General features: G+C 37.4%; 2 protein-coding genes across 9 annotated transcripts in view; both read right to left on the bottom strand.

Annotated features, from left to right (window-relative positions):
* The window catches only part of RABGAP1L (RAB GTPase activating protein 1 like), a 530,390-nt gene that overhangs the window by 321,314 nt on the left and 193,329 nt on the right, over window positions 1-15,747 (bottom strand). The window lies entirely within an intron of this gene.
* On the bottom strand, window positions 208-10,914 carry GPR52 (G protein-coupled receptor 52). Its single transcript, XM_073356439.1, has one exon. It carries the CDS (start codon window positions 7,068-7,070, stop codon window positions 5,985-5,987), a length of 1,086 nt encoding a protein of 361 aa, XP_073212540.1. The 5' UTR covers window positions 7,071-10,914; the 3' UTR covers window positions 208-5,984.

Here is a 15,747-nt window from a genome sequence, read left to right as displayed (position 1 = left end):
AAGGAGGAAACAAAGTGATCTCCCATTGAGCGGGGACATGGGTGTATTCAGAAGGTGTTCTGACTTACCCCTCCAGCAAATGGCCTTTGGAGAATCTTTCCCACAGCTGATATCTCCAAAGGCTGAGAAGAGGGATGGGGAGGTAAGTATAACAGATTCTGCCTGTTGGACAAGGAGCAAAGGCAAACCACCTGATATACACTCTGCTGTAGCATCTCTAGGGTGGAGCACCATCTCAGAATTCTAACTGCCAGGTAACAGAGTTCCAGCCAGCTCTCCAAACAGAAGTTCAGTATGGCCAGGTTTTGCGTCCCTATATGACGGAAGACTAGCTTCATATGCAAAACAACTTTCCTCTCCACTGTTATTTGCACAAAGGTAGCTTGCAGCGAGGACACTGCTAGTAGAAGTGAATTAGTCCCTAGGTCTATAAACCATCATGCACATCTGTGGTACTATAGTAAAAATTTATTAAACTAAAATTTTTGAAAAGTAAAAGATTTGTTCAACTTTAAGACATTTCTGTAACTTGCTAAACAACTGTTAACTCTTATTACCTTATTTAAAAAAAATACCCACAGTTAGTCATCAGTATGTACAGGGTCAATTAAAAACCTTTTACCAGTTAATATGTATGCAGTATGTAATTTGGTTTTCCCCACCTTGTCACTGCTGCAGTGGAATTCCAACTGCATAACTGGAAACTGTCCTTCCAGAAAACAAGCAAACCTTCAATATGTTTTCTCTTCTATAAAGATTTCATTCTAATCTCAAGAAAACAATAGCACATATAGATCATGTGGCCCTGTTTAGAAGAGACATTATGCAGCTTTCTGGATTCCATAAACTTCAGTCGGTGACATATAGGGGTTGTTGACTGGGTTGACCAGGAAGGTCAGAGAAGAGTAAGAAGGGGAAGAGTATCCAGTTGAAGAGCATGGAGTTATGAAGCTGCTTTGGGTGACATAGGTGGGACAAGCCAGGAAACATAGTTAAATTAGCTTTTTCATTTATTTCTTGGCTGCCATATCCTGCATATCTGGGGTATGCTGACCAGGTTCAGGGCACCTTTACTTTTATATAGAATACTTAGGCTGGGAGGAATCCAAGTCTGCTTCTGAGAATGGAGTAGGATTAGGCAGCTATAAAAAGATGAAATCAGCTAGAGGAAATTCTCTGGAATAAAAGCAGCTTTATTGTAGCTGTGATACCCTAGAGGCTCACAGAGCATATGTAGGCTACTCACCCATGGAAATAATTATAAAGGGCTGGATAAGCATCATAATCAAAAACCCAAAGCCTCAAAAGCAAGAGTCACATTGCTAGCACACATTTTTGCATACTCAAATGATAGTAAATGGTAGGCAAACTAGTTAAAGTAGTAGTAAATCTGAAGAAAAACCTTTTTTTAATACCAGTCCTGCAAGCCCTTATATAGTTGTCCCATGGATCAGGCACTTTTTCAGTTACAACAACTCATAAAAAATAGATTTAGAGAAAATCAAAAAGATGTTAAAAATAATAGAAAGTATTTTGAGCCAAAGCAGTGATTTAAGAGGTTTGTTAAAGTTGCTTAATATCACCACACACAATTACAGGTAACCTACGAAGGAAAAGAGGTTAGTCTGTGATTTTATTACCGAATTTTTTTCCTATTTATTTATATGATAATTCAGGTTTCGTCTATCATGTTTCACTTAACAGATTTTGCAGATGACTCAAGATATACCTTGTTTATCATGTCACAAATACCAAACAAGTAACATCTATTCAGTTCAGGGGGAGTGATTTTTATTCAAACTGAATTCTTGTTTGTTTTTCTTAGCAGCTATTGAACTCAAACACCAAACAAAGAATTGGAAGAAAAGCTCTTTTGCTACACATTCACCCTTTCCTTTCAAGTGGGTGCTGTAAAATCTCCCTAACCACATCTTTGGGTCCCCTAAGGAAGGTTGATATTTGAAAGGTTAAAACCCCCCCAAAACATTCATTTATTTTAGAAATCAAATCCTTTTGTGCTATCTTAATACTACACTGTCAGTAAATGAGAAGGAAGAGGCAAAGCCCCTTTTCAAGTCACCTTTAAGACTTGAACCACTGTGGTGCATACCAAAACTAGTAACCTGAGACTTTGGTGGCAGGTTTTTAGTTTTCCCCCTCTTCACCTTAAAAAATTAGCTTATTTCATTAGAGACTGGCATACTGCTACTTCACCCTCCCATAGGCAGCCTTAACTACAAGTTAAATTATGAGTATGTGGGCACAGACTGGTCTTAGGCCAATAAACAGGTTACACTTCCCCAAAAAGGTGGAAGAATCACCATGTAGAGTTTAGCAAAACTAGCTGCAGCGTGAAGACCAAAGCTTGATTCCATGAACTACAGAACAGTTGGAGATATCTATGAAGTATCCACTGGGTAAACTTTTCAGAAGGATCTTAATCCCATTTTCAAAAATGATTCAGGCATTTACAAGGTGGATTGATTTAAATCACCAATTTTAATAATTATTTACATCAGCAAGAAATAATTTATTTAACCCTGTTTTGCATTTATACTTTAGCCATTTTCCTAAAGAAAGGTTTGTTCTCATTGGTTGGTACAACCATTAAAACATATTGATTTGCAAGTAAATATAACCTTTACACTAAACGTGTAACTAACACGTTTTTGCTAACATGAGAATACCCTGTATTTATAAACACTTAAACAATTGTATAGTTTAACGTACATTTATTCATATTCTTAATTATTCCCTTTTTATTGTTAGAAAATGGTTAACGATACATTTTTTATCCACTAGATCATTAATTTTTTATTCCAGATTTATATGGAGTTACATTTGGATGGCAATTGGAATTAATTTAAAAATGCACAAGAAAAACATTTAAAAATTGTTTATCAATAAAATAAAGCTACCTTAAATGTGCTGAATACATAAGTTACTAGTTTTGCATTTAGGACTAACGGATTTATTGAACAAAGGAAGTATAAATTGTAGTTAGTGAATTGTCAGATTGTAAATCTGGCCTATGGTGACCAGGAAATAAAAAAGGTATGTGGGGGGCCAACAGTGCTGATAGGTTAGGTACTTTTCAAAATCCCAGTAGGAGCCTATCTGCATATTTAGGCACCTAAATACCTTTGAAAATCTGGCCCCTTGTCCTTCAACTTTTAGACTTTATAGATTTAATTCTCTCTCACACCTGGTTTTTATTCAGAGATTGGATGAAAACATGCTTTCCTGTTTTTTCAGCTCCCGGTTGGTTTCTCCATTTTGAATCAATTAGTCCAAATGAAGAAATATTTTCTCTTCATCTGCTGGCTTAACTGAAAACAAAAGTAATTAAGACAAAAGCTTTTCTGCTCAGCAGAACTGAAAGTAAATGTAAATACTAGCATTCACTCAATTGCAAAGATTAAAAATAATATAGATACTGAATGCGGTATTGTGACATTTATAAAGCTTAACTGACTGCAAAATTTAAAGATGTTTTCCCCCTGATTCTCTGTATCATAAAAAAAGCTGAACCCATTAACTCATTAAAATTTGAGGAGGGCTCATTAAAGCAGCATTTTTCTTTTATGTATTTAAATTATTTTAATAGATTATAATAAATTTAGGCCTTAACATTGGCCATTTTAAAAAGGTTTGTTTTTAAAAAGAAAAATTAATTTAAACAAACTCTTATTTTGATTTATTTTTAAATAATTTTTTACCCACCCTGGACACTTAGGAGCCTAAATCTCTCTCTCTCTCTTTCAATGACACATAGGCACCAAAATGCCTAAAACTCATTAAAAATCACACTAAACCACTTAAGCACTTACAAAAATTTCACCCATTATCTTCAGAAGGGAAGGAATAGGTTCATCTGTCTAGAAAGGAACAACTATGAGATATATGGGGTAAAGACAAAGGTACCAAGGAATTCCTCTCAAATTTTATCTGGAGTATTAATCTGGGGTAATTATCAACACCAAATAAGCTTAGCTAGACTAGAGGAAAGTTCCAACTGGCACTTAAACCTGGCTCACCAATACACAATATTAGAAACAATGACACAGACGCACGATGTAGGGAAAGCAAAAAACCCAAAAATTAAAGTTGTTTTTTTTTCTTTTTTTATTCTAATTCCTTAGTTGTCTCCCATTTGGACTTTCAGAGAACACAGAATAACATCAGGGAACTAAAGCCAAGTACGGTTTTGATATATATAATACTACTTTATTCTTTTTATTTTTTCTTACCTTTCTTACAGTTTTAAAAATGTACAGGGGTTCAGAACCACCTCAATAAAACAATGCGTACTTTTTTTTTTTTTTTTTTTTTTTAAAGAGACTACTGTAGTCAAACCATTGGTGTGCAAAAAAGGTTGACTTCCGTTATGAAAAGTCACAGGCACAATTTCATTATATGCATTTTGGTAAAATAAGAAACTACTTCGCAGCTGTTAAGAGTAGCAATAGTTAGGCCTTTTTAAAAAACAAATCTCCATCTGAGAAAATGGCACCTTGGGTTAAAACTAATATTTAAAATATGTCACTACCTGCCATACTATATCTGAACCCTAGGCAATTTATTACACATGTAGTGCCCTTGCAAAGTATTTTATTTAAGCAGTGAACCTGAAAGGCAGTTCATTACAAAAGGCAATACTGAGGCTCTTATCTGTATTTTATACTAAATTGTCTCTCCACCTCCTCCTCTAATAAATATCTATTTAATAACTGCATAAAAGTATTTCTCTTAGAGCAAGTAATTCTTTTTTAAAATCCTGTAGACTTAAAATTGACCTACTCCATATGCTATGAAAACATTAGGCACAGATCACATACTTTACATTTTCTTTTTTAAAAAAATACAATATGTGCAAGCTAGGTTCACACAAAGGATTGGCAGCTAAACAGTCAGCTATTCAGACCCCACAGAAAAGTTATTTTCCATTAAAATTTTTTTTAAATGCACTGAGCAGTGATTTACACTGCTGTTTGTGGTTATCATATTTGCATTAGGATTATCTGTGTAACTGCTAAAGGAAAAGCTTTAGTACATCCTAAAGGACACCACATCAGTACTGTGTGCTAATTTAGCAGGATCCAGAGAACAAATTTTGTAAAAGTCATTAGAATATGGTGAATGCAAACATCCAGCTAGTAAAAATAGCAGAATTTTCTGAAAGAAGAAGTTATTTGAAATTAAGTTTATCTGACAGGCTCCTTCATTAACTAAGTCACTTCTGAATAATGGAACCCAGGGTGCAGGGCATGAAAAAATGGAAATGGGGGGCGGCGGGGGGTGAGGAGAAGAAGCAGGCTTTGTGGAAGCTGCACAAGAAATGCAAAAAACAAAACTTTAATTTTATCCAAAAAGTGTACCCATCAGTTTCTTTAATTTGTATGGGGTTTGGGGGGAGGTGGGAAAGGTTTAGCGGATATTTGTACAACTGAAAATAGTACAAGACACAAGCAAAGACTATATGCAGCTGATTGTTAAATTGCAACATTTATTATGCATCCTCTGTCGATATCATTTATGGAGAGCCATTCACCGTGTTTAAAAAAGTATATTTTAATGCTTGAGGCTACTGTATATCCTGCCACATATATAATACTGTATATGACAATTTATCTAAAAGGAAAAAAATTAATAGGTCACTAATTTATCTCAAGGGGGAGCCTGCTTTGAAGTGCCAGTTATTTCATGCCCTGCAGAAGATATGAGATATTGATTTCTTTCATCTTCTGTTAAATTTCCGTCATACCACCACACAATTTCACAAGACCCATATTCATTATAATTTGTGTACCCTTTCAGTGCCCTTTAATAACAACCTTTTCCTTTATTACGAATCACTTGCAAACCCCATCTCATGTCCTAGGAACTATTCAAGTAAATATTTCTGTTGTGGCAAATTTCCAGATGTAACAAATGCTATCCAAACCCAATGTCAGATTGCATTTCATTAGTTGTCCCAGTTTTCTTTAAATGGAGCAGGAATTAGCCCGTTTTCTAGGTTTGGGGTCCCGTACATCCTTGTCTTTTAAACACATACAAGATGAACATATTGTCTCTGACAGTCTCCGGAGTCCCAGCCTGAAAACACTGTTGGAGAGGCTATATATCACACAGTTGCAGAAACTATTGCTTATAGCAAGCCATGTTGTTAAGAAGGAAAGTGCTGGATTTTCCAGCACCCTAGAGCTCTCCAGCAGAAAGTATATGATATAGGGGAGCCAAAGCATGTAAAACACACTGGTTATCCGAAATAAAACCATGGCATAGCGGCGGTCAGGGCTGTGCCCAGTCTCTCCCGCAGCATCCACTTCATGGCTAGGAAAGCGAGCTCTCCTGTCATTTATCTCTTTGGTGTGCTGCCGGCAAATTTTGAAGATGTGGAAATATGTGAAGCATATTACCAAAGCAGCTGGAGCATACAGTAAGCACACAATAAAGCCAGTAAAATAGGCATTGGTGAGCCAGGAGGTAGCACACCATTCAAAAATATCACCATGGTAACCAGGTTTTCCCCAACCAAAAAAGGAAGGTAAGAAGATCAGACAAGAGTATATCCAGATCAAAATGATACAGATTCTCAAGCGACAAGGCGTGACCAGTTGATTATAGGAGAGAGGTTTTGTAATAGCAAGATAGCGGTCGACACTGATGCAAGCAAGACATGCCATGGAGACACTCTTCAGCACAGAGATGATATATCCAAAAACCTGACAAGTCAAGGACTCATGGACACCTGTAGAATAGTGAAGCAATGATAATGTAGGAACCAGGCAGCTAACTCCAACAAAAAGATCAGCATAGGCCATAGTCTGAATAAAACAGCTGGTGGTATAATGATGTAAGAGCGGAGCACAGTGAAAGACAAATATTACAGTTAAATTACCAGCAATAATTAAAAATGTTAGCAAAACAATAATAACCGTCTCAAGGATGCAGATGTCGACTGCATTGTAGTGGCCAAATCCTAGCGGACAGGAGAGATGCTCAGACACGTTCACAATGATACTGCTCATGTTCAGAGTCCTCCATTCAGTCCATCTGGAGTGGTTCATGGTTTGGGATTAGGGAACACTGCAATCAGAGCTACAGTGAGCAGGTGACCTGCCCAACATCAGCTAAACTCTGTTTCAGAGTCTCATCATCTCTCTTTGTAGACACTGCCAGTGCTTCTATCAGGGAGGTTACAGTCTCATAGCTGTTGATGCCCCTTTAGCATCAATGCAACGCTCTGACACACCTTAGCTTTGAGGAAAGAAAAAAAAAAAGCCAAAAAGGCCACTGACGAGTTTCCTCCAGTGCTCTCCATCTTTACCAAAAAAAAAAAAAAAAAAGGCACTTCTAAAGAAAACAGGTTCTTTTTACTGTATTTGTGGAAGATGAAAATAAAAACAAAAAAAAAAAGGAAGGGGGGGGAGACAGGAAAAAGTCAACTGCCTCAAAAAAAATTCTGTGATTGTTTTTTTCCTGAGAAAGGCAGTTTCTTTGGAATTAGCTAAAAAAATACAAATAAAAAAAAGAGAAATGTCTCAATACAACACAGGTTTCCTGAATTAGCAATCTTTAGAAATGAATTAATGCTTTATGTTCATTTAAATAATTAAATCACAGAATGTCTGGAAAACCAAGGAAAAGTTCACCGTATCGTGCTGTGTCTTTTGGCTCCGTTCAGGAGATCTTTGCTTCATCTATCCTATTCATTAGAGAGGAAAGGAAAACATTTCTGTCCAGGTTAATTCCAATAGACTCACCACAGTTTGTGTATGAATAATGAATTTTATTTGGAGTGAGAAGGGTATGGGGAAAGCTAGGTTTGTCCTCTGACTTCCAGGAAGGAAAACATAAATCTACCTGTACAATGAGGAAGATCATGTGTACTCACTTAAAAATCAGAAAAATGTAAGAATAAATTTTGGAGCTTTAAGTCAGTATTCAAAGCTCTTTTAAACAGTTACGGTCCACTCCAACTATCAATGTCAGCAGCATAATCCAAGGTCCTCACAGACAAAACAAATCCTTCTTGCATTTCATTTCAGCAGTGATAATCAAAAATAATTTTCTTCAGAAATAATGCCATATCTGCTACAGTGGATCAGTACAGTGAAGTTCATAGGTATATCCATGGTATTTCTCACCTTTGTAGCAACACCTGAATCCTTTCACAAGCTCCATACAACAAGAACAGAAACTTCCATCTGCATTCTGCTGTGAAGCTAATGAAATGCTGATCAGACTAGAAAAGCTGCCATTGCTTACTCCAATATTCTGTCATTCAGCTTCAGCTTCTAGGCTGCCACAGACTTTCGGTTTTTATTAGATGATTAGCATGATAAATCACTGCTTTAAAAACCAGATCTTCTAATAGCTGGACATTACCTGTTAATTGTATTTGCAGTTATGGAGCAGCCATATGTTAAAGAAAGCCTCTTCTGTATTCATTTTTGAGTAACTGCTTGATTAGTGCAAGGACCATTAGCTAGGTTACTAAATGTACACAGTCTTGCTTTTAAAAAAACCCAGAAATACTAAAAATATCTTTAATCCTAGAATTCCTGAGATAATGAAGAGGCAGACAAGAATGAATCAATCCAAATAAAAAGATTTGTCAAGGTCATTTAGATATTATTTTAGTATTTGTTTAACGTCCCTTTAAAAGTACTGACATCTCACTGGTGCTTTTGATAGTCTTCGCTGCTCCTTCTGAAGGAATTTCATTCACTAGAAAAGAAGCATTTTCTCCACTTCTGATGCAGTAGTTTGATAGAAAGCATTCTTTTGAAGTTAATTTTCCAAGATGTACCACCATGCTGTACAGAAGGGTCTTTTTGATTTTATAACATCCCCAAAACACTTGCCAGTTGTTCATTCTCTGTCTATAAGTAACTTAATCTGTTACAAAATCACTACTTTTTAAAAAAAATTCTCTTGCTACATCAATAAACCGATGTTTCTCACCTACGTTCATTCTTATCAGCTGCTACGGTGAACTGCTTGATACAGAAGTCCTATTTACTGTGAGGCAGTTACAAGGATGCTGTCACTATTTCTCACATTCTCTCTCAAAATTATTGCTTGCACCTGAGCCTGCTGCTCCTCTTTATCCTTAGCTGATGCAGAAGAACTCACTATCAGAAAGGTGACTCGGTCCTTCTGCCCCAATCAACAGCACAGCCAATGGCTAAAGCAGCTGAAATTGTCACTAGGTAACAGTTGCCAGGCACAATGCAGGCTTACACAGCAAGAGGCAAATAAGAATGACAAATTAAGACAATGGAACTGACCATTTCCCTATAATATATTAATGGCATTTGGAAACTTCTGAAAGAGGCTTCCCTTCTAGTACTTCCACAGGGTTATATCCTGCAGATTAGCAAAAAACCGTTGCATACCACATAGAAACTACCATAATATTACTATAACAATCACCAGTTAAAGCAAGTCAGCAGTAATTAATTCTTATTGGCAGGAAAGACCTATTAATTATTAAACAAATAAGTGCTAACCTTCATAAAGTCAAATTGATTGTTTTAAAATAAAAAAATATGCTTCTTTTTTGATCTGTAAAAGTTTAAAATCAGCTTCTACCCTCTTATCAATTCAAATTGCTGAACTATTTATACAAGACAAATGTAGTTAACGTAACTACAGAATAATAAAAAATACATTTAAGCAACGTTTAAGATCCAAAATAAATACCCAAATGCAAAGACATTTAAAATTAAGGCTGAAACTACCTAATTAATTCGCTCTATTATGTCTAGATATGAAGAGGTCTCAGCACAGTATATTTATGGAGTATACAACATTATCTACTGCAATACCTAAATACAATGCTGAGAAAGTTATTCTCACAGTATTTGTTAGGAATGAAACTAACATCCATTGCTTCTAAACGTTTAAGTGATTTAACATTAACCAATTATTTGTTTTAGCTTAATGTAAAAAAAAGGGGGGGGCATTACCAATGGATTTTAAAGGGGTAACTTAAAATATGTCCCTAAAATAATTCAAGATGTCTAATTGTATACTTAGTAAGTTATTAAAAAAAGATTTTGGGTCAGAATAATTTTCTTTCAGTAGGCGAGTCTGAGACAATGTAACAGACCGTTGTACTGTTAAAGTCCACAGATTTTTTAAACTCAATTAACTGATTTATGTAATACCAATACATATTCATGATATTATTCCTCTTCTGGTTATGGATCCATTAAATATATGTGTTTAGTCATTCCATGATACAAAATGAGCATAAAGTAAAATTATTACATTCACACTAGACACATTTTTAACACAAAATTGAAACATTCAGTATATTCAGAAAATACCCAATCATACACCAATATAGCACAGCACAATTTAGTTAAGGGCCAGCAAAATACATTTGTCACAGGTTTGGTTTTAGAGAGTGAATAAAATAGAATAAAGTATCTAATTACTAATTCTTGTAATTCTGCTACATCAAACCACAGACCAAATCTGGCAAAAGTTGCTCCTGGGTTAACACCTTGTATTTCAAATTCAGCCTGAAGCAAATTTGCAAGGCTGAATGACAAATCTCTAGAAATTGGAACTGCATACTGAACTGAAGCAACGTAACTACGAAATACACTGGTACAGCAGTGATACTGTATTCCTCCAGTCGAGGGATTTAAGAGAAATATAAAGCAGTACTTTAGTGCAATATAAAAGATATTCCAATCACTTGCTATTGTAAATTGCTGCAACAAAATGTGTTAGAACTAAATTGAGCCTTTAGGCTCAGCTCTGAGTAACACCTAGCTGCACCACAAGAGGAGCAAAGGAAAGGAATTTTGACTCCTCTCCTTTCCCACTTGCTTGCAGCCGGTGATGGGGTGAGGAGAAGGCTTGGGAGAGGAAAAGTGGATGAGACATCCCTCCTCCTCCCTTCCTTCTGCTGGACTCTACACATGATCCAGGCTAAAAGTGAAGGGCTCTTCTACACTTTTTAAAACACTGAAAATCAGACACTTCAAATTTAGCAGCAGTTAAACGTAGCATTAAGGGAATCATAAAAAGGTAAATGTAAAAATATAAAGTTTACATGACAATAGTTTTGAAACTTTCTGATTTCTAAATAATAACAGCGACTGAGTGAGACCACAGGTCCATCTAGCTCAATATTCTGACAGTGGCCGGTTGCCAGATGCTTCAAAGGGAATGAACAGAACAGGGCAATTATTAAGGATACAATTTAGTCATGGAGGTCACGGAAGTCACAGATTCTGTAACTTTATCAGACCTCCGTGATTTCTTTGGCTTCAGCTGTCAGTGGCTGCAGCTGGGGCCAGAGCCATATGCTCCCCTACCAGCCCCCCACAGCTAGGCGAGAGCTGGGGCTGTGTGCACCCCCGCCCCACTCCCGTGACTTCAGCTAGGCTTTACACCTCACTGTGGTGGTGGGGCTCAGGCTGTCAGTCCCTCCCCCCCCCCCCCCGCATAGGGCTCCAGTTGTCATTCCTTCCTTTTCCCCCATTTGCCCTCCTCCCAGTTATTTTTAGTAAAAGTCACAGACAGGTCACTGGCTCCCTCAAATTTTTGTTTATTGCCTGAGACCTGTCTATGACTTTTACTAAAAATAAGTGAGACAAAATCTTAACCTTAGCAATTATCAAGTGATCCACCCCCTGTTGTCCAGTCCCAGCTTCTGGTAGTTAGATGTTTAGGAACACTCAGAGCATAGGACTGCAGGCCTGACAACAGTGGTTAATAGCCGTTGATGAACCTGTCCTTCATGAACTTATCTAATTGTTTTATTAACCCAGTTATACTTTTGGCCCTCACAACATCGCCTGGCAACAAGTTCCACAGGTTGACTGTGAGTTCTGTGAAGAAGTATGTTTTCTTGTTTGTTTTCAACCTGCTGCCTATTAATTTCATTGGGTGACCCCTAGTTCCTGTGTTAAAAGGCGGGGTAAATAACACTTACCTATTCATTTTCTCCACACCACTCATGATTTTATAGACCTCTCTCATATCCTCCCCCACCCTCCTTAGTCGTCTCTTTTCCATATCGTATGTATAGTTGGATTATTTTTCAATGTGCATTACTTTACACTTAACACTGAATTTCATCTACTATTCCGTCACCCACTCACCCAGTTTAGTGAGATCCCTTATAACTCTTCACAGTCAGCTTTGGATTTAACTATCTGAGTAATTTTGTATAGTCTGCCAACTTTGACACCTCAGCATTCACCCCTTTTTTCAGATCATTTATGAATATGTTGAACAGTACTGGTCCTAGTACAGATCCTTGGGGGCACCACTCTTTACTTCTCTCCATAGTGAAACTGATAATTTATTCTTATCCTTTGTTTTCTGTCTTTTAATTCATGAGAGGACCTTCCCTCTTATCCCATAATTGCTTAGTTTGCTTAAGAGCCTTTGGTCAGGGACTCTGTCAAAGGCTTTCTGAAAGTCCAAGTACACTATATGCACTCGATCATCCTTTTCTACATGCTTGTTGACACCCTCAATGAATTCTAATTGATTGGCGAGGCATGATTTCCCTTTGCAAAAGCCATGTTGACTTTTCTCTCCCCAACATATTATATTTATCTGTGAGAGAGATAATTTTCTTTTTTTACTACAGTTTCAACTAATTTGCCTGGTACTGAACTTAGGCTTAAAAGCCTGTAATTGCCAAGATCGCCTCTGGAGTCTTTTTTTTTCCTTTTTTCAAATCAGCATTACACAAGCTATCCTCCAGTTGTCTGGTACAGAGGTTGATTTAAGTGATAGTTTATTTCAGAACTCTTGGGCAAATACCATCTGGTCCTGATGACTTATTACTGTTTAATTGATCAGTTTGTTCCAAAATCTCCTCTGCTGACACCTCAACCTGGTGTATTCACTTTGTATTTACCTGTGACATTCTGAGTACATTTCCCAGACCTGAAGAGTTCTGTGTAGCTTGAAAGCGTGTCTCTCTCACCAACAGAAGTTGGTCCAATAAAAAATATTACCTCATCCAGCTTGCACCTCAGTCTTGGATGGATCCACATAATAATTTTGAATGTCGAAGCTCATACTTCCAAGCCCTAATGTACATAATCAAACTAGGCTTCCTGCAGAGATGCATCACTAAATAGAAGTTGACAACTGAGAACCAACTCACTCACTAGATCTGGTCCAGCATATTTTTGAATCATCAGGTCTTTTTACTGGGGTCAGAAAGAGTCCTACAAATATTTGTAAGCAGCAACCCTGCCCTCATATTTTGGAAGTTGTAAAAGGAGTCCAGGAGGATACTAACTAGCCAGTGTGTAACAGTGTGGAAACAATGTCAATATATGTTGAATCTTTTTCAGTGTAAAATGATACCGTTTCATGAATTATAACAAAAGTGATAAAGTAACTAGATTAATTAAAAGTGCCCCTTCTTCCTTGTGTGAGAATTACTATACAAAAGTAGGGGAGTTTGAGTTCTTCCATTCAGGAAGTGAAGTCAGACAAGAAGCCAAGTGGCAAGCTGCCAGTGGCTCCCCAGACCTCAGCTGCTCCAAGAGCCCAACTCCCCAGACCTCAGCTGCTCCAAGAGCCCAACTCATTATGGATTTTCTCAAACAGCTGAAAGGGAAATAGTGCAAGTTACAAACTGTCTACATTAATTTATATTGTCTTTTGTTGAGGGATGGGGGTGCAAATTAAGCAGAAACTAGCCAATCCTGACAAAATCCATGGAGTTTGCAGGGTATGGAGAAACTGATGTTATGCCTTGGAGACAGCACTGCCCCATTTCCGCATGGGCAGGAGGAAAGCCACACACAACAAAGGCCTCCACATGTAGATCATTAGGAGACAAAATAGCTCAAAATTATTTTTTTAAACAAAATTTGTCCTCATTTTTTGTTCTGTTTCATTACTTCCCCTTTATATACAGTGGTATGCTGGAAGGTATTAATGGCTACCATCAAGCAGTTGTTTAATCTACAGAAAATTGCAGACCTGGTTCAAATTATGGAGTGTGCTAAATACCCTTCTTTCACGCTCTAATTGACGGAACAATTAAATGCCCCTTATATAGTGAAACAGCTGGAAACAACAGAAGCTACCACCCACAGCAAGAGACCACATGACAAGGTCTGAGCAAAACCATTTCAGGGAGATTAACAGGGGTTTCCCCACACACAGCTTCTTGGACACAAAAATCACTGGAGAAGTAGATTTGGAAATTGTGATCAACGAAACTCCCTGCTGTTGTTTCTTCTTACTGAGCCCTGGGAAATAGGAGTGTGTGTACATTCACTGTAAATAAACAGGATTGCACCAAAGAAATATCTGACTCACATCATCAATTTCTCCTCCTAATGGAAACAACTGTGCAAGGCCCAGAATAGTGGATACTTGCTCAGGCCAAAGAGGAAAAAATATTCCTTTTTTTTTTTAATAGTTAATTTCTTTATAGTTTACTTCATTTCTATCGAATTGCAGCCTTTTCTTTATTTTCTATTCTAGATTTTTTCCTCCCCTGCGTTGGTTTACCTTGGTTCCCTTTTCATCCCAGGGATCTATTTATTTCAGTTTCAGCTCTAAATATTTTTTCCTGTACATTTATTTTCATGTTTTTATTTCACATTTCCAAGCTCACTGTTCTCCATCCTGTCCATTGTTGCTGTTCCCCAATCCCTTAACATCTTTCCCTTCTGCTCTCCTCAATTCTGCCTCTTCCCTGCAATCTTTCCTGTTCTCAGCTGCAAAAGAAGCCCTGCTGACTCCTTAGTTTTCCTCCACCTCTATATTTAAGGTAAATACAAATGGTTTGTCCACCTTCCGCCTCGTAGTCTCAAATTCAGCCCCTAGTCTCTTCCCTTCTTCCAGGTTGCACCCAAGTCACCTCACCTGTCAGCTGCTAGCAGGAATTCTCTTCTCCATGTCAAATACTTCCCTTCCCACTGCTTTCCATCCTGTATTTACTCCACCTGCTGGCACTAAAAAAAGTTGTCGTCATTAAGAAAGTTATGTCCACCATGGCTGTTACCATGGTGGAAGTAATCAGACCTGCAAGGAACTATGCAGAATTGGTCACCCAGGGAAAGACATGAGACTGAATCACTGAGGCAGACAGAGCTAACCAATTGCTGGATTCTCGTATCTGTGCCTGGGCAGCTCTTGAGAACTTGGGAACTGACGAGAAAACAAAAGGAAAAAGTTTTGCAGAATTGGATCAGCGAAGGAAACTGGCCATGAATATGTTAAAGTTCTCTGTCTGGTCCTTTTATGTCCCTGTGTATTACGCAACCACCTTTCATAATGATTAAAAACTTGGTATTAATGACCAAAATAGAGACTCCATCCATATATTCCAAAATAGAGACTCCATCCATATATATATATACTCCATCCAATATTTGTATACATTAAGCTAAGTTCTTAGAACTGATCACTGCAGCTTTCCTTTAAAAAAATGTTTGGAACCTCAAGGATTAAGTGGCTACACTTTTGAAACTACAAACTCAATTCAGAGCTGTACATTCATCTGACTACCAAATTGTGGACATACATGGAATATTTTCACTCCTCTAGTCAATGAAAATTAAAAGCCCTGTGGAAAACTGGCTGGAGGAGGATTTACATGAGGAGGGTGCTGTGGAGAAGTGTAAAGGATACTGCTCTCTTGCATCACTTAGTAAGTGGTTGTAATATCTCGCAGCAAAAGTAGCACTACAGCATCAAGCTCGATAATCACACATTGTTTGAGCATCTATTGAG

This window comes from Lepidochelys kempii, chromosome 8 (assembly GCF_965140285.1).
Source record: "Lepidochelys kempii isolate rLepKem1 chromosome 8, rLepKem1.hap1, whole genome shotgun sequence".
In the NCBI taxonomy this organism is placed as follows: Eukaryota; Metazoa; Chordata; order Testudines; family Cheloniidae; genus Lepidochelys; species Lepidochelys kempii.
This window is presented reverse-complemented; position numbering and strand designations above follow the sequence as displayed.